The sequence below is a fragment of the Pituophis catenifer genome, unplaced genomic scaffold, assembly GCF_029215685.1.
Source record: "Pituophis catenifer annectens isolate HBS135680 unplaced genomic scaffold, rPitCat1.0.hap2 SCAF_1, whole genome shotgun sequence".
Lineage (NCBI taxonomy): Eukaryota > Metazoa > Chordata > Lepidosauria > Squamata > Colubridae > Pituophis > Pituophis catenifer.
The window spans coordinates 285,188,866-285,211,120 of record NW_027256881.1 but is presented as its reverse complement, the minus strand read 5'-3'; the positions used below and the strand labels follow the sequence as shown (position 1 = coordinate 285,211,120).

The window sequence follows — 22,255 nt, the reverse complement described above, 5'->3', positions numbered from 1 at the left end:
TACTACAGTAAAAAACAGCTGTCATATATGGATCTTTTGAAGAACTAGCAACTTCATTTGCAGAATTATTTATGTATTTACTTTGGCTTTTATTCTGCTTCAGTCCATAGTCTCTAAGCAGCTGACAAATTACTATTTTCATAATTCATTCTAAAGCATAATAGATAATAGAAGAATAGTCAACAATGAACAAACCACTACAAAATCAATAATACAAATGCAAAGTAGTCACTGTAAACCACCAGTTCATTTTGAAAACAACAATCCCATTTTCAGCTATGTCCAAAAGCCCTCCAGAAGAACCAGGTCTTAACAGCCCTATAAAATTCTGAGTTGGGAATATCCATGTGCATAGGGATAAGCTGCTGTATATGAGTTATTTTCACTCTGTGTATCCATTTGTTACCTGACTTGTGGTGAATGTTGCTGCTCTTCTTGATTAATGGAAACTAATAAAGGAGAGAAGCAACTTGGAATTAAGGAGAAACTTCCTAACAGTGAGGACAATTAACCAGTAGAACAGATTGCCTTCAGAAGTTGTAGGTTTCATCACTGGAGGTTTTCAAGAAAAGACAGAACAACCACCTATCTGAAATGGTATAGGGTCTCCTGCTTGAGCAGGTAGTTGGACTAGAAGACTAACAATGTCCCTTCCAACTCTATTCCGATTGATTGATTGATTGATTGATTGATTGATTGATGAAGACAAATGTTCTTCTTAGCGGACTTGAGCTATGTCTTCACATGCTATCTCTAGAATGGCTCTGTTGATCTTGTTGGCTTGCGTTTTTTTAAGAAAACATTTAAAACAGATTGCTTGCTTTGTTTCATTTTGTTATCTTCATTACTATGATGCATTGATTGGTTATGTTGATCACTAAAAAATCCGTTGTATTTTCTCTCTCTCTCTCTCTCTCTCTTTGGTTTAATGAAACATAAAAATAAGATTATAATCTATACTGTAAGTACTTACTGATAATAAGTACTCAGATACTTGATCACTAGGTAGTGGATAAATTATGAAAGGCAGGATTGAATTATATTCAATGTATCGGTGAATAACTGCTTTGACAAAATATTTTTTGTTCTCTTTTGATTCTATTTACGGTAATAAGAAAAACATACCAACAATATGGTGGTGAAAAGACAATATGAACATAGGTAGTCTGTAACTTACAACCATTCGTTTAGTGACTGTTCAAAGTTATAATTACACTGAAAAAAGTGCCTTATGACTGGTTTTCACAATTACAATGGTTGCAGCATCATGGTCACATGATCAAAATTTGTGTGCTTGGCAAATGGCATGTATTTATGACAATTGCATTGTCCCAGGGTCATGTGATCACCTTCCCAGCTAGCTTCCAACAAGCAACGGGGGAAGCCATATTCACTTTAATGACTGCATGATTCATTTAACAACTATAGTGATTGACTTAACAATTGTGGTTAAAAAAAAGACATAAAGTGGACTAAAACTTACTTAACAAATACCTTGCTTTGCAATGGAAATTTTGGGCTCAATTGTGGTTGTATGTTGAGGACTACTTGTATCAAGTAATATTAACAACCTGATCTAAATTAACAAATAATGGTATAAGCATCCATATATAACAAAAGAGAAAAAAAAAGATCATGAAAATTTCTATCATAGTTGAAACAACTTTAGGAAACCTAGCCAGTTTGTTCATAAAATCTTATTCCTTTGTCCTCTATCCAAAGAAAGTAAGATTTAGTCAATTGTTGACAAATAGCATACCGCAACAATCTTCTACTGCAAATTAGATAAAATTAATCAAGGATGGACAACCCAGTGCCCTTTGCTGGTTAACTCAGGGTAGATGGGAATTGAGATCTAAAACATGTGAAGACCATGTATTGTCTATACTTGATTTCACATGTACTGAACCCGTTGTTATTATTTAACAACTATATATAATTATATATAATTATATAATATATAATTATTATTATTATAAATAAATAAATAAGTCAACACTGTTGGGCTGAACCATCCCGTTGAGCTCTTCAGAATTTCTTATTGAGTGTAAACCTCTAAAGAAAGTAGGATTCTTGCTACAGGGACAGAAATGAGTGTGAAAAAGCTATCTACTGTACATCTCCCTCCTGAACATTTTATATTCATTCATTTATACAAATTATAAAACCGTCCATCTCATTGAAAAAAAAAAACTAATAACACAAAGTATAAAACAAAATACAAAAACAACAGGTTTCCATATGTGACTAAATTCATAAATTTAGTAACATAGATTTTAAAATTAGAAACAATATTTTTTAAAAAGCCAGTGGTGCTTGCTTAATTTCTTAGTCCAAAAGGTTGTCGGTACCTCCAGGTCTTTAATACCTCATAGAAAGACCATCCAGATTTCTGGGAAAACGCATATAAACATTTAATTTTGGAATTGCATAGATTCCTTGATACTTAGGGTATCTGCTGGGAGACCTAGGCCGCTACCCCACTATTCTTTTCTCTATATGCTTTTTCTCTTTTAATTGAAAACTGTCCAGAATCTTTAGGGGCTCAGGCTGATAATCAAATAAAGTAAATAAAAATTGGTCTTTACCTGTTGTCACTTGGGTGGGGGCTTCCTGATGCTGTATTTTCCTTATGTCAAAAGTAGCCAGCCTTGAGGAATACTAGATTATTAGCAATAGCTCTTCAACATAATGTATTCATTAGAGTCTTGCTCTATCCTGAAAACAGGTTAGAAGAAAAATAGTTTCTCCTGTTGTATCTATGACAACATTCCTGAAGCCATGGAGTTGAATCCTAAGGAATACTATGGACAATAATAGAGCTTCTATGGCATTGTCTCATAGTATGCTTGAGCTATCAAACAAATGCAGTACTGAACGCTCTACTAAGACCTTTTGATCATAAGATCTAAATCCAGATTTCCCTCAGAGGAAGTTCAGGTAAACACGGGGACAAAGTCACCCCCCAAGGGATTGTGCAAGGAAACATAGAATATGGGAATAATAGCAAAATGGTTAGGACTATGAAATCATACCTTAACACAGATATGCAGGTCCCATTGGAACTGTTGCTATTCATCACAATTCTTTTTTTTTTTTTAATTTGATTTATATGCCGCCCTTCTCTGGAGACTCAGGGCGGCTTACAATGCGTTAAGCAATAGCCTTCATTCTTTTGTATATTTTATACAAAGTCAGCTTATTGCCTCCACAAACTGGGTCCTCATTTCACCTACCTTAGAAAGGATGGAAGGCTGAGTCAACCTTGAGCCTTGGAGAGATTCGAACCAGCAGAAATTGCAGGCAGCTGTGTTAATAACAGGGTGCACTAAACCACTGTACTATCAAGGCTCTTTTTTTATAAAAAAAATTTTTTTTATTTTATCACAATTCTTATTCTCAATGAGATAAATTTATTTCATTTGTTAAATAATAAAACTGTTCTTGCTTCAATTCACACAAGTACAAAGGGGAAGCCTCCTACTCAGCTGATAATTATCTCGTATTGCAAACCAGATTTTTTTTAATGTTAAGCAAGAAAAGGAAATTAACAATGTTGGTTTCTAATATGCATTTTTCATTGTATTTTGGACAGCTTAGGCAAACCATGACCAAATTCTGTCAGGAACACTTAGCTCCAAAGGCTCAAGAAATTGATCGGGATAATGAATTCAAAGATATGAGGGTAAGTGCTTTCAATAGCTATGCATCTGGCTCAGTAATACAGCCAGTATTTTTAGTAATTTATTTCCTTAGCCTAATGACCTTCAGGTAGATTTCACAATTCCCCTTACCCCATATTGGCCTGGAAAGCATCAACTTTGAGAAGATAGAACTCTCTATTAAATTTTTATAATGTAAATGTACGTAATATACAAATACTGAAGAATCAAGTAAATTGTTATGAAATATTACTTGTTAGAAAGAATGAATTTAATTAAATGTCTAAGTAAAGTCATTCTTGTAAACTCAATTTGAACACTGAGGAAAAAAAATCTGTCCCTGGTTTTTATTTATTTTGTTTGGAATTTACTGCAATTTTAAAAATTTTAAAAATAGATAAAAATAGGGAGGTTCAGGTTATAAAAAAAATAGTATTAAGAGTGTTAATCTAAAACATGGAAAGCCATCCAAAAGTAACATTTTATAAGTTATAAGTTATTTTATGGGATATAATTTTACTGCTGTGTTTTTATTAAACCCTTTAGTATTTAAAAAGTTTATCCTCAGAATTTTGTACATCTTTTGTATTTCTTTATTAAGTTTATTAAGCTATGCTTGTTTGTTTACGAAATCAGTTCTGGGTGTTCTATAGATGCACCTTAAATAATAAGACTCAGGCTCAACCCATCCAAGACCGAGTGGCTGTGGTTTCCGTCGTCCCGATATAGTCAGTTGACGCCATCATTGACTATTGGGCGCGAATCATTGACCCCCACGGAGAGGGCTCACAACTTGGGCGTCCTCCTGGATTCACGGCTGTCTTTAGAAGAGCACCTGACGGCCGTGACCGGGAGGATTTTTTATCAGGTTCGCCTGATTCGCCAGTTGCGTCCCTTTCTTGATCGGGACTCGTTACGCACGGTCACTCATGCCCTCGTCACCTCCCGCCTGGACTATTGTAATGCTCTCTACATGGGGCTCCCCTTGAGGAGCACCCGGAGGCTCCAACTGGCGCAGAGTGCGGCCGCGCGGGTGGTAATGGGAGCGTCATGGCGCTCCCATGTGACACCTCTCCTGCGCGAGCTGCACTGGCTCCCGGTGGTCTTCTGGGTGCGCTTCAAGGTTTTGGTTACCACCTTTAAAGCGCTCCATGGCTTAGGACCTGGTTATCTACGGGACCGCCTACTACCACCAATAGCCTCCCACCAGCCATTACGCTCTCATAGAGAGGGACTCCTCCGGGTGCCGTCAGCCAAACAGTGTCGGCTGGCGGCCCCTAGGGGGAGAGCCTTCTCTGTGGGGGCACCTACCGTCTGGAATGAGCTCCCCCCAGAGATACGGAGGATCCCGGATCTGCGCACCTTCCGCCGCGCTGTGAAGACCTTTTTATTCCATCAAGTGGGCTTGGCCTAATCTCCTCCCTCTTTTAATATGTAAATTTTAATCTGTTTTTAAATTATTGGGGTGTTTTAATCTGTCTGGGCCAAAATGATTTAATTTGATTTTATCTGGTTTTAAATTTTGTGTATTTATGTATTTTATTGCTTGGCTGTTCACCGCCCTGAGTCCTTCGGGAGTAGGGCGGTATACAAATCAAATAAACTAAACTAAACTAAACTAATAACTAGTTCTTAGTAGCATAGAATATGACACTGGTTACCAATAGAGGCCATTGCATTCATTTTCATGGAAATGCATTTACACTGCTTATAGAAGATTTGCTGCATAGTGAGTTTCTCAATATGGCTGAGCCATTAAATAAGGCAAGCCAAGGTTACTATGCTATTCCCCCACCTAGACTCAATCCCACACAAGCTATCCTATTAAGGGTTACAGGGCACTATCCTTTTTCAAATAAGTTGTTGTATTTGCATGCTGGGGTCAGAAGAGAGTTATTACTATTCTATTTCCTTTCTGCAGTTGGTTTTCTCTCCTCTGACCCATACATAGCAAAATAGCTTCTTCTCCTCCCTTTTAAACCAGTGGTCACCACTGAGAAAATTTTGGTGGTCCGCAGAAAAATTATTCCCACTTTTTATATTGCCATTTGCACCATTTAAGAATGTCCGCTTTCCAAAGGCACCTATTTTTTGTAAGTAATGTGGTCCTTTGATCTTAAAAAAATAACTTCTTACATAATGATTTAAATTGTAGATGGAGCTAGGAGTTCAGGGAGATGCTTAAAGTAATTCTAGGAATAGAAGGTCCCAACCTCCCAACTTAAATCAGGGCTGACTGTTCTAAGAGAAAGCAGCTGAGCTGTAACAATACTGTAAGGTACATATCTCAAAAACTGTTCACAGGGATTACCAGTGTGAATAAAGCTACACTGAGTGAGTTAAATCAGTTCTGCCATTTCTTAAGAGTTGCAGTTCCTGTAATCTAAAAAATAATTTCTTTCCTCATTCTACATATACCGTAAGCCAAAAGTCAATCCAAGAATTCTATCTCAAGGAAGGGATGATAACTTCAGTAATAAAATGCAAGTTTTCCTTAAGAGACAGTTCTCGTATTGAGTTACGGGTAAATCCAGCTAAAGAAGTCCAAATAGCAAATCTGGGAAAGGCTTACTGTATAAATCTTACCAGCCACTTGAGTGAACCAGTTGCAGCTTCATATTTGTTCCAAATAATGTTAGGTTGCACTTTGCAGCATCTCTAGGTCTTCCCAAGGGAGCATTTAGACCACAAAAACAATCTAAGAGAAGGCTATAGAAAGAAAATGTTTTTTTAAGAGTAAGTTTAAAGGTTGTAGAAACCCCAAGATCTTCCTGTAAAATTTAATCAGCACAATTCTATTTTGCCTAACACCTTATTTTCTATTGGATCCTTCTGAAAACAATGAATGGAAGAAAACTCCTTTTTAGCCCAAACAATTGCTGCTGATACAGATAGTACTCAAGTTACAACCATTTGTTCAGTGACCATGAATCCAAACTAATGGTTAATTTATGGTTGAGCAGCCATTAGTCCTTAGGAAAAATGTACAGGTAGTCCTCAATTTACAACAATGCATTTAGTGACCATTCAAAGTTATAACAGCACTGAAAAAAGTGACTTATGACTATCTTTCACACTTACAACCACTGCAGTATTCCCATAGTCACATGATCCGAATTCAAATGTTAGACAACTGACTCATATTTATGACGGTTGCAGTGTCCCGGGGGCTTTTGTTCACCTTTTATGATCTTCTTACAAGCAAAATCAATAGGGGAACCAGATTCATTTAACAACTGTGTTACTAAGTTAACAGTGGCAGTGATTCACTTAACACCTGTGGCACAAAAGGTTGTAAAATGGGGCAAATTTCACTTAGGAACAAAAATTTGGGGTTCCATTATGGTCATAAGTCGAGGACTACCTTGACTTAAGAACCAGTGCAATGTAGCAGTTAAGTTGGATTTGGACTGTGGACTCCCTTGTCCAACTTCATCCTCTGTCGTAGATCATTCGTATTGTCTTTGTTCCATCTATCTCATAGGGTGGTTGTTGCACAGTAAAAATGAAATGGTTATGTAAACCACTTTGAGCTCCTGGAGAAAAGGCAAGATCATCATCATCATCATTCATGAAGGCTGTAAAGCATACCTGTTTTTGCAGCAGCAGCTCTGGAGCTCCACTGTTTCTCACTATTTTAATAGTGTTTAGAATGTTGTTTTTTTCAAGCATAGAGACTGGAGGAAGGATTAACCTTCCATTATCCTGTATGTGACAGTCTTGCTCAGATCATTGTGGCTAATGCTGTTTGCAAAGATAGGGGTGTGGGTATAAAACAGCCAGGTGCTGAGATATGACAAAAAGGAGGACATCTGGGCTGCGGTAGCGCAGTGGTTAGATTGCAGTAATGCAGGCTACTTCTGCTGACTGCAATTTGGCAGTTTGAATCTCACCAGGCTCAAGGTTGACTCATGCTTCCATTTTTCCGAGGTCAGAAAAATGAGGACTCAGATTCTTGGGGGAAATATGCTGACTCTGTAAGCCGCTTAGAGAGTGCTGTAAAGCACATCTAAATGCTACTGCTATAGTGCTACTGCTATCTAGCAAACTGCATTTGGTTGCACTTTTCTGTGATATATCGGGTGTGATTCCTGGGCAAATACTTCATCACGTTTCATGTTAAATTGGGCAAACATAGTCAGAATTAGTAAGCTAAATACCAATATTGTAAAAATGTTAGCATTCCACATGCTTGCAAATTAATTATTTGCAGTCCAAAAGGGACTAGGTAAAAGACTTTTTAGAGTTTTCCCTCTTACGGTTTTGGCTATAAATCGCCACTGATTAACCTGGAAAATAACAATTCAGCAAGTAAATTCTAAACCTGAAATATAATCTTAAAAGACAGATTATTATATTAAAATGGTCTTTCAATGCAGAGATTCTACTAACTGTATTTGATAAACAATGTCAGTTTCAAATTTTAATTAATTGGTCTCACTGCATGGAAAATCTCATTTTTTATCTTAGTGAGCTAATGATTACCCACACAATGATGATAAAGTGTTAATTTAGAGTTGTACCAGATGGAACAGCAAATGAACCACTCTTCAACTGACTAATCCTTTGTTTGTAATGTTGGGCAATAGATACTTTACCCAGCATTTTATATTGGTAGAGAGATTAAACTGAGATACTTAAGGACATTTTAAAACCTGAGTGGCCTTACATTAGGTCAAAATCTTGCTTATAGATTTGTTCCACTCTTTGTAGGAATTCTGGAAGAAGCTTGGGGACCTAGGAGTTCTGGGAGTTACAGTTCCAGGTACGTACATGCATTCAGCGTTGAACAAGCCTTTGTGGCCTATGGATTTGCAATATGTGGCGATATGGATATATTGGACTTGGGGAAATTAGTAATATTTCTAGGCTATATTAATCTAATTTTAAACTTTACTACCCTTTTACTCCCCAATTCCTTCTAGTTGAATATGGTGGATCAGGGATGGGCTATCTGGACCATGTACTGATAATGGAAGAAATATCTCGGGCTTCAGCAGCGGTTGCATTAAGCTACGGTGCTCATTCAAATCTGTGCATCAATCAGTTGGTGAGGAATGGCAACGAAGCACAAAAAGAGAAATATCTACCCAAGGTTTGTAGAAATAAGCCAATTACATAGTAGAACAAAAGCATGCAACAACTTGAATTCGATATACAGGTAGTCCTCGACTTACAACACTTCATTTAGTGACCATTGAAAGTTACAACGGCACTGTAAAAAGTGACTTATGACTGCTTTTCACACTTACAACCATTGCAACATCCCCATGGTCACCGAATCAAAATTCAGATGCTTGGCAACTGGTTCATATTTATGACGGACACAGTGTCCCAGGATCAAGTGATCCCATTTTGCGACCTCCTGACAAGCAAAGTCAATTGGGAAACCAGATTCAATTAACTCACGTGATTTACATTTGGATTTATTTATTTATTTATTTATTATTCATATTTCTATGCCACCCACTCTCCAAGGACTCTGGGCGGCTTACAACAAAGACAGTATACTAAATAGCATATTGCCCCCGACAATCTGGGTCCTCATTTTACCCACCTCGGAAGGATGGAAGGCTGAGTCAACATTGAGCTGGTGAGATTCGATCTGCTGATCTGCTGAACTAGCAGTCAGCTGAAGTAGCTGCAGTACTGGATGCTTTTTTTTTTTTTTTTTTTTTAATTTGATTTATATGCCGCCCTTCTCCGGAGACTCAGGGCGGCTTACAATGCTTTAAGCAATAAACAACTGACTCACATTTGTGACGGTTGCAGTCCTCCAGAGTCATGTAAACGCTTTTTGCGAACTTCTGACAAGCAAAGTCAATGGAGAAACCAGATTCACTTAACAGTCATGTTACTAATTTAACAATTGAAGGGATTCACTTAACAGTTGTGGCAAGAGAAGTCTTAAAATGGGGCAAAATTCACTTACTGTGTTTCCCCGAAAATAAGACCCTGTCTTATATTTTTTTGAACCCTGAAATAAGCGCTTGGCCTTATTGCCCTGCACTCAAAAGCCCGATTGGGCTTATTATCAGGGGCTGTGTTATTTTGGGGGAAACAGGGTAACAAACTTTTCGCTTAACAACAGAAATTTTGGGCTCATTTGTGATCGTAAGTCGAAGACTACCTGTATTAATTTTGTTTTGGAATAGAGCAAGTAACATTATTTTGCCTCAATTGTTTAAACTTAATCTTTATAAAATGTATTTTGTTTACCTATGTATTGTAGAAAAAAAATCAATTTAAAAATATCTGGACTAAAAACCATCTTCAACTTTCATGTATGATTTGTAGCTACAAATTATTGAGAAATAAAAAAAATCTTAAATCCGCAAAGGATATTTATCAAGTCCCTGTGTGTGAATGATGAAGTTAAAACAGTTCATTTCTGAGGCCTTCAGTCAACAGTGCAACTTTTTAGAGACCTTGCTTGGTTTTGAAATATATGTCAAGAACCTTTAGTTTTATATATAGCAGTTGTGTTTTTTGTTGTTCATATGCGAATATGGATGGGGTTTTTTCCTTTTTATTGTTTTTTGCTCTTTAAAGTATAAACCACCAAGAGTCCCTTTAGGTAGCCTCTAAATAAAATCAATAAAAGGTATGAGCACAACAAAAACTGAATCTGATTTTATTCAGTTTCTAACTTAACCTTAAAATTTCCCCTAACATATTAAGCATTTCCATTTGGTGGCAACTTTGAAGAAGCCCCTAAAAATATGCCTTAGATATTACATGCCCTTCTGCAGGCTCTTTGTGATCTGGTTCTGTAGTTTTCAGTCTGGGTTCAGCTGCAATTACAATTTGAAATTGAATCTAGTTTTTGCAATGAGGGTCTTGTCCCAAAGGTGCTTATTCAAGAGGCAACTGGATTTTCTTGTTTTCTTTAGAAGACATTTCACTTCTCATCCAAAAAGCTTCTTCAGGTCTGACTGGATGGTGGGGAATGGAAGGATTTATATTCCTTGCAGACAGCTGGTCATTTGCATTCTTTTAGAGAGTCGTTGAGGCCACTTGGAGGTTTGTCTGTGTCCTCAGGGTCAACTGAGTAGTGCAAATGGGCGTGGAGCCTTCTTGGAACTGTGTTATGGAGCTGTGTTTTCTGCCCTGTGTCCCTTCACTATTGAACACAGGTGCAGGCTGTTGGGGATGAGTCTGTGTTGTCTCCATCTCAGACTGAACCATTTGCACTTCAGAACTGAAGAAGCTTCTTGGATGAGAAGCAAAACGTTTTCTAAGAAAAACAAGAAAGTCCAGTTGCCTTTTGAAAAAGCACCTTTGAGATAACCATGACTCTGAGAATCTCCATAGACAATGAGGGTATACTACCTGTCTTCTGTTGTTCTTAGGCATCTATGAAAATATCCATACAGTTCTGAAGTAGTTACAAGATGTTGCTCTTCTTAATTCATCAGAAAGGACAGTTCACAGCTCTCATATGTATGCTGCCTACAGGAGACCTTGAAAAAGATGACAGTTTTTCTCCTTATTTAGAGAATAAAAGAATGGATTTCTGATATGAAGAGGCTTTTGACTTGATTAGCCTCCTATTCTTACCCCTCGGTGCTCGTCACTGATATTGCAGTGAGAACAGTGCAATCACTGCCCAATTGATGCAAAATGAAGTATCTTCCATTTGCACCATTACATTTTTCACTTAGAGTAGGGATATTCTAATTTTTATTTTTATTTAAATTATCTTTCTCCAAGTGAATACCCATTATTACAAGATAGTATTTCGTTTAAATCAACTTTGCATTAAATAGGCAAGTGCCAGAGCTGATGAGCTAATAGAGCTTTAAATACAAACTAAACAAGGAAGAATGACAGTTTCCATATGGTGGACTTGCTGATATTTTTAAAAAAATGCTCTGACTGTTAAAATTTCGTAGTTGTTTTCCATTTATTAAAATCTAGGCTGGAACATTAAGGGAGAGCCCAATTTCTGCATTCTGATTCCATGAAGAAAATTTTCCTTATTCTGTACTACCCTTTCTCCAATTAGTGAAATTATTTTCACCCATAATGCTGTTAAAAATGGGTAAATTGTACGGTTTATCTATTTCATTCTTCTTGAGAAATGTACAAGTTTACCCAAGCACCTCACTGTCTTAAATTGAAAGACTGAAATAGTATTAATCTGCAGAGTGTAACTATATTGCTTCATTCCAGTGTACTGAATGAGCTTGGAAAAAGAATAGATGTACTGTATTTTTTGGAGTATAAGACACACTTCCCCCCCACAAAAAAAAGAGGCTGGAAATGTTGGTGTGTCTTATACATCGAATATAGCCATTTTTGGCCTCCCGAAGCCCCACCCCACGCATCCCATTTTTATAAAAAATGGGCCCGTTTTTTGCAAAAATGGAGGCGTTCTTACCCTCCCTCAGCCCCCAGGAGCACTATGCAGGCCTCCCAAACCCTCTGCATGTCCCATTTTTTGCAAAAATGGGCAAAAAATGAGGCAGACACAGGGTTTGGGAGGGCAAAAACGCCCCTGTTTTTGCGAAAAACGGGATGCACAGAGGGTTTGGAAGGCCTGCAGAGTGCTCCTGGGGGCCGGGGAGGGCAAAAACCTTTTTTTTCTTACTTACCTCTTCAAAATCTTTGTGCATGTTAAACACCGGTGCATCTTATAGTCCGAAAAATACGGTAAATATGAAGATGGCAAAGAGAGAAAGAACAGAACGCAAGGGAATGAGAGGGCTGTTGTGCCAGGGAGGCATAACTGAATATTATCTACAATTCTATTGTGAGAGTTAAAGACTATTGCAATTTTAACATATGGGCTGAGATTTTGATATCTTGTTCCAGACTCATGGCTCCTTTCAGATTTTCAAACTCTTGTTTTCAATGATCTGATCATTTCTCAAGTTTACAGTACATCAATTTGGTCCTGTTTTCAAAAGGCAATCAGGGAGAAGACATCATGCAAAGCTACTAATGCTTTTGTGTTGGTACCATTCTCCTAGCTATAAAGTCCATTCCAAACAATGTTTCACTCATTTGCTATAACGGGATGACAGTATATTTTCTTGTTTAGTGTGATGTTCTACGGTGTCATTAGTAAAATTATTTGGAGAATTCTGCCAGTGATAACACTTGCTATTGGCAGTTCCCCAAAGCATGAAAACCAGGTTCTTGTAAACTTTTTATAAATTAAAAAAATAAATAGTAACGATAGCAACAAAATAGACTTCTTTTTCATCTTATCCTCCCAGTTGATTAGTGGAGAGCATATTGGAGCACTAGCAATGAGTGAATCCAATGCTGGTTCTGATGTTGTCTCCATGAAGCTGAGGGCAGACAAAAAAGGTAAAAATTATTGCGTATACATGGAAAAAAAATGTTCGTAAAAGATACCTAATGCCCCCTGGACTTCTACTTTAACACATCAAGCTTTTCTAGGTGTTCTTTTACTGTATGTCCACACATTAACTTATGCTAGTTCTGATGTATGTCTGAGCAATTCCCAAGCCAAAGGGCTGGAGAACGAATAATGCTGCTGCAAAGCACAGGTGAGCAAAAAAGGCTGATGAGCTGCCACTGATGTGAATATAACAGTTCTTTCAAAAGCGACTGTTGCCAGGCTAAATGCAGCTCACAATGTGTTATCCAATGTGGATCCTTATTGTCCTATCCTTTTTCTCAATTTTTCTTGCTGATCACTGCCAATCAACCCACATCCATTGATTGTGAGTGGGAAAATGTGCCCATGATTTCCCCTTTCTGCAATTCTACCCTGTACTTGTTGCATTTTTGTTTAAATAGCTCTATCAAGTTTCAAGCTTTAGGTACAAAGTAAGCAAAGCCAGGAAATCCTCATTGCTGATGTAGAATTCCATGTGTCCTTTTCTGGATTCAAACCCTCCCCTCCACATCTCCCAATTTTGGGCCATCATTGCAGTGGTGTAGAAGGAGTGGTGTGGTGGCCTAGAGGTGGAGCTCTCACCTCACAATCAGGAGGCTGTGAGTTCGATCCTAGGCAGAGCCAGATATTTCTCTCTCTGGGCACACTGAGAATATATCTGCTGAATAAAACTCCACATTGGTGACAGGAAGGGCATCTGGCCATTGAAACACTCTGCTAACTCCATTCAGTTGCCCAGACTCCACCCCGCAAGGAATTATGGGGTCGTTAAAAGATTATGATTGCAGGGATGTAGGATCATCTAGTTGAAGTTCATGTAGACTCAGCTTTATTATTTTATTTATTTATTTTATTAATTTTATTTCTATACCGCCCTTCTCCCGAAGGACTCAGGGCGGTGTACAGCCTAATTAAAAACACAAAGACAGACAAAATTTAAAAATAATTAAAATTATTAAATAATAGGCCCAATTTATAAAACCCCAAATTTATAAAACCCCAAAGCTTTGAAAGATATTGCATCCATCCAAGTGTGTATTGATATATAAAATAATTTCTGCATCTTTCTGATATTTACATTTGCTTTCTCTTGCTTCAGATTTGAGGATTGGGTTTATTGGCAGGGATGGGGAGCACAGAGAACACAGGTTTCTGATTGTTTCAACCACTTTAAGCAAAAATTGTGTGGAGCAGAGTTGCGAGGTGAAAAATATAATATTGAATAGAGGTATGATTGAGTCATAACTTCATACTGTCTGAGATGCACTGACCTGTGGGCCAATCTTTCTATCTGACTAATCCTTTGAAGAATGTGTTGTTTGCGTAGGACAACTCTGCTCCTTTTTTCCAAGGAAACCAGCTGATTATGAAAAGAGCCAGCTCCAGAGCTAAGATATATAGTAATTCTCTATATCTAACTATAAAAATGATCTCATGAACATAGACATAAAAGCAAACAGGTATCCAGAATTTGAGAAGAAACACTTATGGAAATTTCAATTGTCTTGAGAAGTACAAAACTTTCTCGAAATACAATGACTTTGGGTGTTTTGTGAACCAGACAATTAAGCAGTTCATCTTTCCTTTCCAGGGGATTATTTTGTTCTAAATGGGAACAAATTTTGGATTACTAATGGGCCAGATGCTGATGTTCTGATTGTTTATGCTAAAACAGACCCCAGTGCTGTTCCAACTTCTCACGGTATAACAGCATTCATTGTGGAAAAGGTACGTTTCCAGGGTTGTAAAAAAGCTTGCTTTCATCTTCCATGTAAAATATTTTACACAGATTTATGGATATCATGTCCTTTCAACTGGATGGGAAAGAACTTATTTGTTAGAAAATAAAACAAGCCATGCTCCTGAATTCATTGAAACAACATTGTTTCCACAATAGAGGCCAGCAGTTCCTTCTTCCATGGCCAATCTTGCATAAGAAACTGAAAAGACCAGACATTCTGCTGGCCTTCCTTGAGTGTTCTGAGCAACAGTGTTAACTTTGGCAGGGATAGAGTTGCCTCTGTCCATATGGTAAGAAGAGTTCCTTAGAAACAGCTCTAAACCGGCAAGATTAGGACCTTAAAATAATGATTTACCTTGTGATGTTTAACTTCAGTGAGCTCAAGGAAGTTCTTTTCTGAGTTTCTGAACTGGAACAACATATCCTACGTGATGATGTGAGAAAAGGTATAAACCTATTTGATGGCATTCTTATTTTTAAATTATTTTTACAGTCATTCCCATGTCCATCTTTGCGTAAATTAAGAACTATCTTGCCACATCCCATAGCAAACTCCTGTTAGAGGAATTGAGCCATTATGATTTTCTGTATGCATATTCATAATTAGTGAATCATCCTGAAGCCTCAGCCAACTATATATTGTAAACAGTTTAATAACTAGTAAGAAAAACTGAAATCAATAACCATCCCCACCTAAGCATTTAAATATTTCAGCAATTGCAAAATAAGGACAGTTTAAGGAGCACAGAGTAAATATGGAAACTCAGTTCTACCAAAAAGGATATAAGCTATAATAATAGAATTAGCCATACTCATAAAGCCACTTGATTGTGCATAGGCTGAATCTGTGGTTTCACATTTCTTGAACAAGTTGTTAAATTTTTGGAACAATTATATTTGGCAGTTTAATTGTTGTCACCTCAATAAATGTGGAAAAGAAGAACATTTTTTAAAGATAATAAAGATCGAACATTGAATGAGTAGAAGGCAAGTGTATTGAATGGAACATCAGAAATCAGGAAACTGGAGCAAGATTCCTTCATTTCATATCAGACCCATGAGGCCAGAGTCTTTATAGTTTCAAATCTTTCAGAAATTTTTTTTTTTAAGTGGGGACAGGCTGTTGTGCAGAATAAAAGGAAAAATTCTGCTATATGAACTGTCTTCTGACAGTTCTGTCTGTCTTCTGACAACCCTGACAGGGTTGGATTTCACTCACTAGTAAGCCATTTATAGCCATTGTAAAACATCTTATGAAAAAGTGACAGGTTAACTGCCTGCCAAATAAAGGAATAATTGTTGTTGTTAGTTGCGAAGTCATGTCCGACCCATCACGGCCCCATGGACAACTTTCCTCCAGGCCTTCCTGTCCTCTACCATCCCTCCCCCCCTGGGAGACCATTTAAACTCACGCCGACTGCTTCAGTGACTCCATCCAGCCACGTCAACCCCTTCTTTTTTTGCTCTCAATCGGTCAAGGGAATAATTACTGCTTTTCATTCAAATTATATAACAACCCTAATTTATTTAGAGAGCTATGTTACCTTGGGGTTTGGAGCAAGAGTGACGTGAACTCAAACTTAAACTTTACTGGGTACATGTATGTTGATTTGTGGTCTCTGATTTGCTATCTCTGTAGGTGTTAGCTCTCTTTCTTTACCATGTTGCCATTAATACACTTTGCATGAGTCATTTCTGTGATTAACTCCTATTCAGTACAGACTATTCAGTTAGAAGCTTTAAGAATTGTGTTTTAGTCTAGCTTCTAATGGAAGAGGATTTCCCTGTGTATTTTCTATCTCATTTCTTCAGAATATGCCTGGTTTTAGCACAGCACAAAAACTGGATAAACTGGGAATGAGAGGGTCAAATACCTGTGAATTAATCTTTGAGGATTGCAAAGTTCCTGGTGAGTAACACAGTAGCTGTGCTACTTCCAGCTGTAATGACAACTCCCCTGTTTCTCTCTCCTTAGGTTTGTCTTTCTGAATGTTAAATAAAATATTTTTAAAAACTGAAAAATCAAGTCAAAAGTTGCTTCTCTACACTTAACCTCTTTTTTTCTTCTGAATCTCATTTTTCCTCCATCATTTCCTTTCTCCTTCTCTCTTTTCTAACAGCAATGGTTTGTTTAAACAGACTCCATTTTCTGGACATATTACTGACCCAGCAATGATTTATTGACCTTTAAGATAACAGTGGACAATCTACAAGGTATTTCTCAACTTTGGTCACTTTAAGATGTCTGGATGTCTATTCCTAGAATTCCTCAGCCAGTTTGCTGGTTGGGGAATTCTGGGAGTTGAAGTCCAGACATGTTAAAGCAGCCAGAGTTGACAAATGCTGCCTACAATTTATTTATGGCCATTCTAGTAATTCTGTCTCCTGATTTCCATAGCAGTCCTGCCTATTCCCATTCCATTTCCTTGTCCTCTAATTCATCCATGTATACATAAAATCTCTTTGTAAATGGATCTTGCCTTCATCTACCTGATGAAATTAGGTAGAGTAAGTTTTAGAGTAAGGTATGTCTGAGTAAGTTTTAAAAGTATTAATAATTAAGGTGCCACTGTCGTCTTTATGTTAAAAACATTCAATAGAAACAGCTCATGGTTAACATCACCCATTTTATCTTAATGAGTATTCAGCATAGGATTCAAGATTGTAATTTCCTGTATTGGATTTTAGGAGAAGAAAAGAAACATCTTTTACTTGGTTTTCTCTGTGGATCTATTCTTTCCCATATTTGCTCACTATACATGTTGTTAATAAGGAACTGTAGGAGAGGCCATCTTTACACTCTTGAAAATGCACCTTCTTATTTTTCAAATTTTATTGGCAGTAAAGTGGATTCCTGGCTTCCATCTTTTTAAGTAGAGTTGAGATCTTATCATTTCTTTTTTGTAAAAAATAGATTCTTTTTTCTCAGCTCAGTGGAAGACAACAGCAGTACTACTAAATGCCAATATTCTTGTTAAGCTTCCCTGAGCTCCAGGGTCACTACCATTGTTGTCCAACATTGACCTGTTCCAGTAATTTTCTGAGCTTTTAGAGTTCTTTCACTTGGATCAAAATGCATTTTAGAAATACAACTCTGTCACACATGGCTTTGTTCACATATACTCTAGTGTCGTGATGGCGAACCTATGGCATGCGTACCAGAGGTGGCGCGCTGCGCCCTCTCTGATGGCACGCAAGCCATTGCTCCAGTTCAGCTCCGCTACGCATGTTTGCGCGCCTCCCTCCGGCCAGCTGGTCTTCAAGTCTCTATCACGCATGTGCATGGGGCGAGGCAGGGCGCATGGGGGCGAGCGCATGAGTAAGGGGGGGGCGCATGTGGGAAGGCCATGCATGCATTGCATTTTAGGGGTTTGGGTGTGCACGCACACAATTATGCGCACACACATGTGCTTTGGGCAATCAGTCCGGAAAAGCCATCACTGCTGTAGTGGGTGTAACACAAGCTCCTTTGATCCCCATAAGCATCCACAGAATTATATGTTTAGGCCATATAGCAAAGGCCATTGCTGAGCCTTGTCTTTGATTCCACAGTTGTATATCAGCATAAACAATGAGTAAAGGTACATTTCCTTCACTATCGCTGCTTTCTTTGGTATGTTTTTAAAACCAGGTTATTAGTACTGTAGTTTTTAATATTGGAACTGACTGATGTCATATTAGACACAACAGGTTTCCATTATTGCTAATTTATTTACAATTTGATTTTATCACCATGACAATGAGATCAAACTTAGTTATGCATGTTTAATTATTTTTTGTCAAGATATGTAAGAAAGTGGGTTTGTAACAGTAGTTTTTCTTTGTTGCTAAACAATAGTATTAGTTAAAAATGTAATTCTCTCTATATCGTATACTGCTGTGTATATGTAGACTTACACATAACCTATCCGTGGTGCATTTTTTTATCTGAACCAGTGTTGAAGTTATGTAAGTAACCAACTTCCCTTTGTCTCTTAAAGCTGATAATATATTGGGACAATTAAGCAAAGGAGTCTATGTGTTGATGAGTGGCTTGGATCTAGAGAGACTCATTCTGTGTGGTGGACCACTGGGGTAAATATGAGTTTATTTTATTATTCTGAGAACATTGTGATACTTCATCAGTTCTCTCAGTTGGTGGTAATAATTCCTTATGTAAAGTATTATTCACATGAGAAATTATTCCTGCATTTCAATTAGTCTTTTTACTTGCTTTTCTTACATTAAGTTTCCTTATCTTTAAAATTATTTTTAAGCAACCTGTTTATACCCCTCCCCTCACAATTGTCTCCAGGAGCAAAGGGGCCTTTGTGATTTTTATTGCTTTGAGGTGATTTATTCAAAGCAATGACTTACAAGTGCAGTTGTTTTTTTTGCTATTAAGGCACATGAAAACAGTGGCTGAGATAATTGTACCATTACTGGTTGTTGCCCATCTGTCAGCATAGAATGTCTGTCTCTGTAATAATTTGAGGGGAAATTCAGTTCATGAATTGCCCATAAATATTGTCCATTACTTTTTAAGGAGAGTGACAACATTGAAGGACTGCATTTTACATTTTTTAAAAAAAAATTAATATTTTGAGGGTTACAGAACAGTATGAAGTAATGAAATGATCATCACCAGACTGAGTTTCCACCAAAACAACATTGTCATTTCTAAGTTTTATTTTTAAAAGTTTGAGTCAAGAGACTTGTGCGATTATGTTACTGCTTGATTTGAAACAAAAATAATTCTGTCAAACATAGCCTCTTTTCTGCTGAATTTTGGCAGCATAATCTAAATGTTTGGCATCATAATCTGAACACCAAAATAAGGGTGTTCAGGGAAGAGGATACCAGAGCGACAGCAGGCAGTATGCAGGTGGGGCCCCTAACATATTAAAAGAGAAGTGATGTCTAATTTTTTTAAAAATACAGCTGCACAATACAGAGCACTGTTTCCAGTACTGGATATCTTTATGCTTTCAAAAAACCCTGCATAAGACACCATAACAAAGTATTTGGGTCAAATTTGAATAAGATAAGGTTAATCTAATTTATCTGCAGAGTAATGCAGCCTACCATAATTTCTTGCTGCCTAACCAGCGAATCATAAGACAGTAATACTGCAGTTCAGCATTCCATGAACAGAATGGAAACCACAAGAGACCAAGTCTTCTAATGAGCCATTATATAGAGAAGCTGGAAGCTATAATTCCCTCCTCCTCCACCTTGGCCCCCAGCATTTGTTTTGTCTCATTTTCCAAAAATTACTTTGTGTTGCATAATAGTTTTATGGGTAAAATTAGTTTTTAATGATGCTTACTTAGCAGATATAGAAATCTTCTTTGGTTCCAACTTCATAATCTTTTTTAATTACTTGAAATATTTTATATTAAGTTTCGATGATAAAAATGTTAATTATTTGAAAACAAATATCATTATTAAGATTCCTTTCATCCTTCCCAATATACTATACTATTTCTATTCCCCTAATTTCTGTTTTCAATTCCCCTAATTTATCATGAGGAAATTGAAAGTTTGCTAATTTAATGCATTATTAGCTAATTATAGGAAAGAAGGGTCATACTATCTAGTAAAAAAACTGTACGCTTAAGTCTTTTGTTTTATAGCCTGATTCAGAAGACTTTCCCAACATGGGCTAATTGCTTTTCTTTTTTAATTTTAATGAGGTAAAGGTTATCCTAATAGCCTCCATCCTGTTACAATCACTACACTTTCAAAATGGACCAACACAGTTTTGTATAGCTCTGTCGCTTACAATTCTTCCTTTTCCAGAATATACTATTTTACTGAAATGCTTAAGTGGGCATGGTAGGTTCAAGGCATTTCTTAATATTTGGTCAATTTCTTTTAATCACTTTCTACTGCTTATCTATCTTGTTTTTCTTAATGCCCTTTTAGTTTCATGGTTTTCTGGATTCACTGTGTTTTTCATTGAATTTTTATGGGCCACCTTTTCAGAGATATGCTATAAATTCATAAAATCAATTTTAGTGCATTTTGTTTCCCTTGCAGAATTATGCAGGCAGTGCTAGACCATGCTGTTCCGTATCTGCATATCAGGGAAGCATTTGGGCAGAAAATTGGCCACTTCCAGGTAAGCATAATGAAAGTGACACCAATTAACTTTCAGGAGAGAATTCAATAGTTGGCTAGTATCTTATCATCAATAAGAACCGTATTAAATAGATTTTGAATTAATTGGCTTTTAATTGTTTTCACCCTAGTTACATTGTTGTTTGCATTCTAAGAGACAAAATGCAAAACCATTGTACTTTTCCCCTTACTTCAGTTGCTGGGTGATTCAGGGTGAGAGAATATGGCATTTTACTGCTAGAATATCAAGATATTCTTAAAATTGAAATTTAATATCTTTGGGAAGCAACTTTTGGATTAGATTTGCTCATTATATTACTTCCATACACTCACTGCCCAGGATAGCTGGGAGTTGTGGACCATGTAAATTTAACGAACAAATAACTATTTTAGTTTGCAGCTTCCTTTTGGAGAACAAGTAGGATTTGGATTTTCAAAGTACTTTGGCAGTATAAAGGCTACTGTGATTCAAGGGATGTTGGATTTCATCCAATTACTGTTATCATTTTCCTCCAGTAATAACTGTTCTTCCAGTGACATTTCACTAAGGCTTGCTAATCCAACACAAGTAGTTCTTGCTTCTATTTCACTTTGCACTTTGATTTGTGGACAGCAGCTGGAAATGTATGTTACTTCTGTCATATTTTTAATTCTTTCTTTACTGCTATTATAAGTCTGACTATAGCGATGTTCAGGAATGGAAGCCAATATAATACAGGTTTTTAGACATAACATTTGAAAATAACTTCTAACATTTTGCTTTCTTCACCTTTTTATGCTGCTGTATATAGTTGATGCAGGGTAAAATGGCTGATATGTACACCCGATTGATGGCATGTCGGCAATATGTATATAACGTAGCAAAGGCGTGTGATCAAGGACACATCAATGCAAAGGTGAGTTTGCAGGAGAATATTGTGCTGTTTATATTTTATTTTAGATTTTCTATTCAAAGCACTGAAACTGAGAAACAATAATTTGATTTTAGGGTTAGTTTTAAAATTTTAATATTGATTTTAATTGACAAGTTTTAAATTATGGGCCAAATTTATAAATTATTTTAACTTTATTTTTTAACTGTGATGTTTTGTATAGATGTTTTTATCTTGGCTGTTCACCGCCCTGAGTCCGAAAGGAGAAGGGCGGTATAGAAATTTGAATAAATAAATAAATAAATAAATAAATAAATAAATAAATAAATAAATAAATAAATAAATAAATAAATAAAAGCACAGCAAAGCAGTAAAATTCATAAGTGTGCAACTTATCAGAAAATCAGATTTTTTTAAAAAAACAGATAAAACAATTTAATGTTTGATTCAGTAATTACTAAATGGATTATCTGTTCAAAATAATAACCACTTTTACCCATCTTTC

General features: G+C 36.8%; 1 protein-coding gene across 1 annotated transcript in view; it reads left to right on the top strand.

Moving 5' to 3' along the window:
• Window positions 1-22,255, top strand: part of IVD (isovaleryl-CoA dehydrogenase) — a 28,839-nt gene that overhangs the window by 3,140 nt on the left and 3,444 nt on the right. Inside the window, exons 2-10 of the mRNA XM_070931328.1 lie at window positions 3,596-3,685; window positions 8,376-8,427; window positions 8,588-8,757; window positions 12,887-12,980; window positions 14,627-14,763; window positions 16,589-16,685; window positions 18,757-18,850; window positions 20,798-20,879; window positions 21,670-21,774. Of these exons, the coding sequence (XP_070787429.1) occupies window positions 3,596-3,685; window positions 8,376-8,427; window positions 8,588-8,757; window positions 12,887-12,980; window positions 14,627-14,763; window positions 16,589-16,685; window positions 18,757-18,850; window positions 20,798-20,879; window positions 21,670-21,774 (921 nt within the window). The remainder of the gene's footprint in view (window positions 1-3,595; window positions 3,686-8,375; window positions 8,428-8,587; window positions 8,758-12,886; window positions 12,981-14,626; window positions 14,764-16,588; window positions 16,686-18,756; window positions 18,851-20,797; window positions 20,880-21,669; window positions 21,775-22,255) is intronic.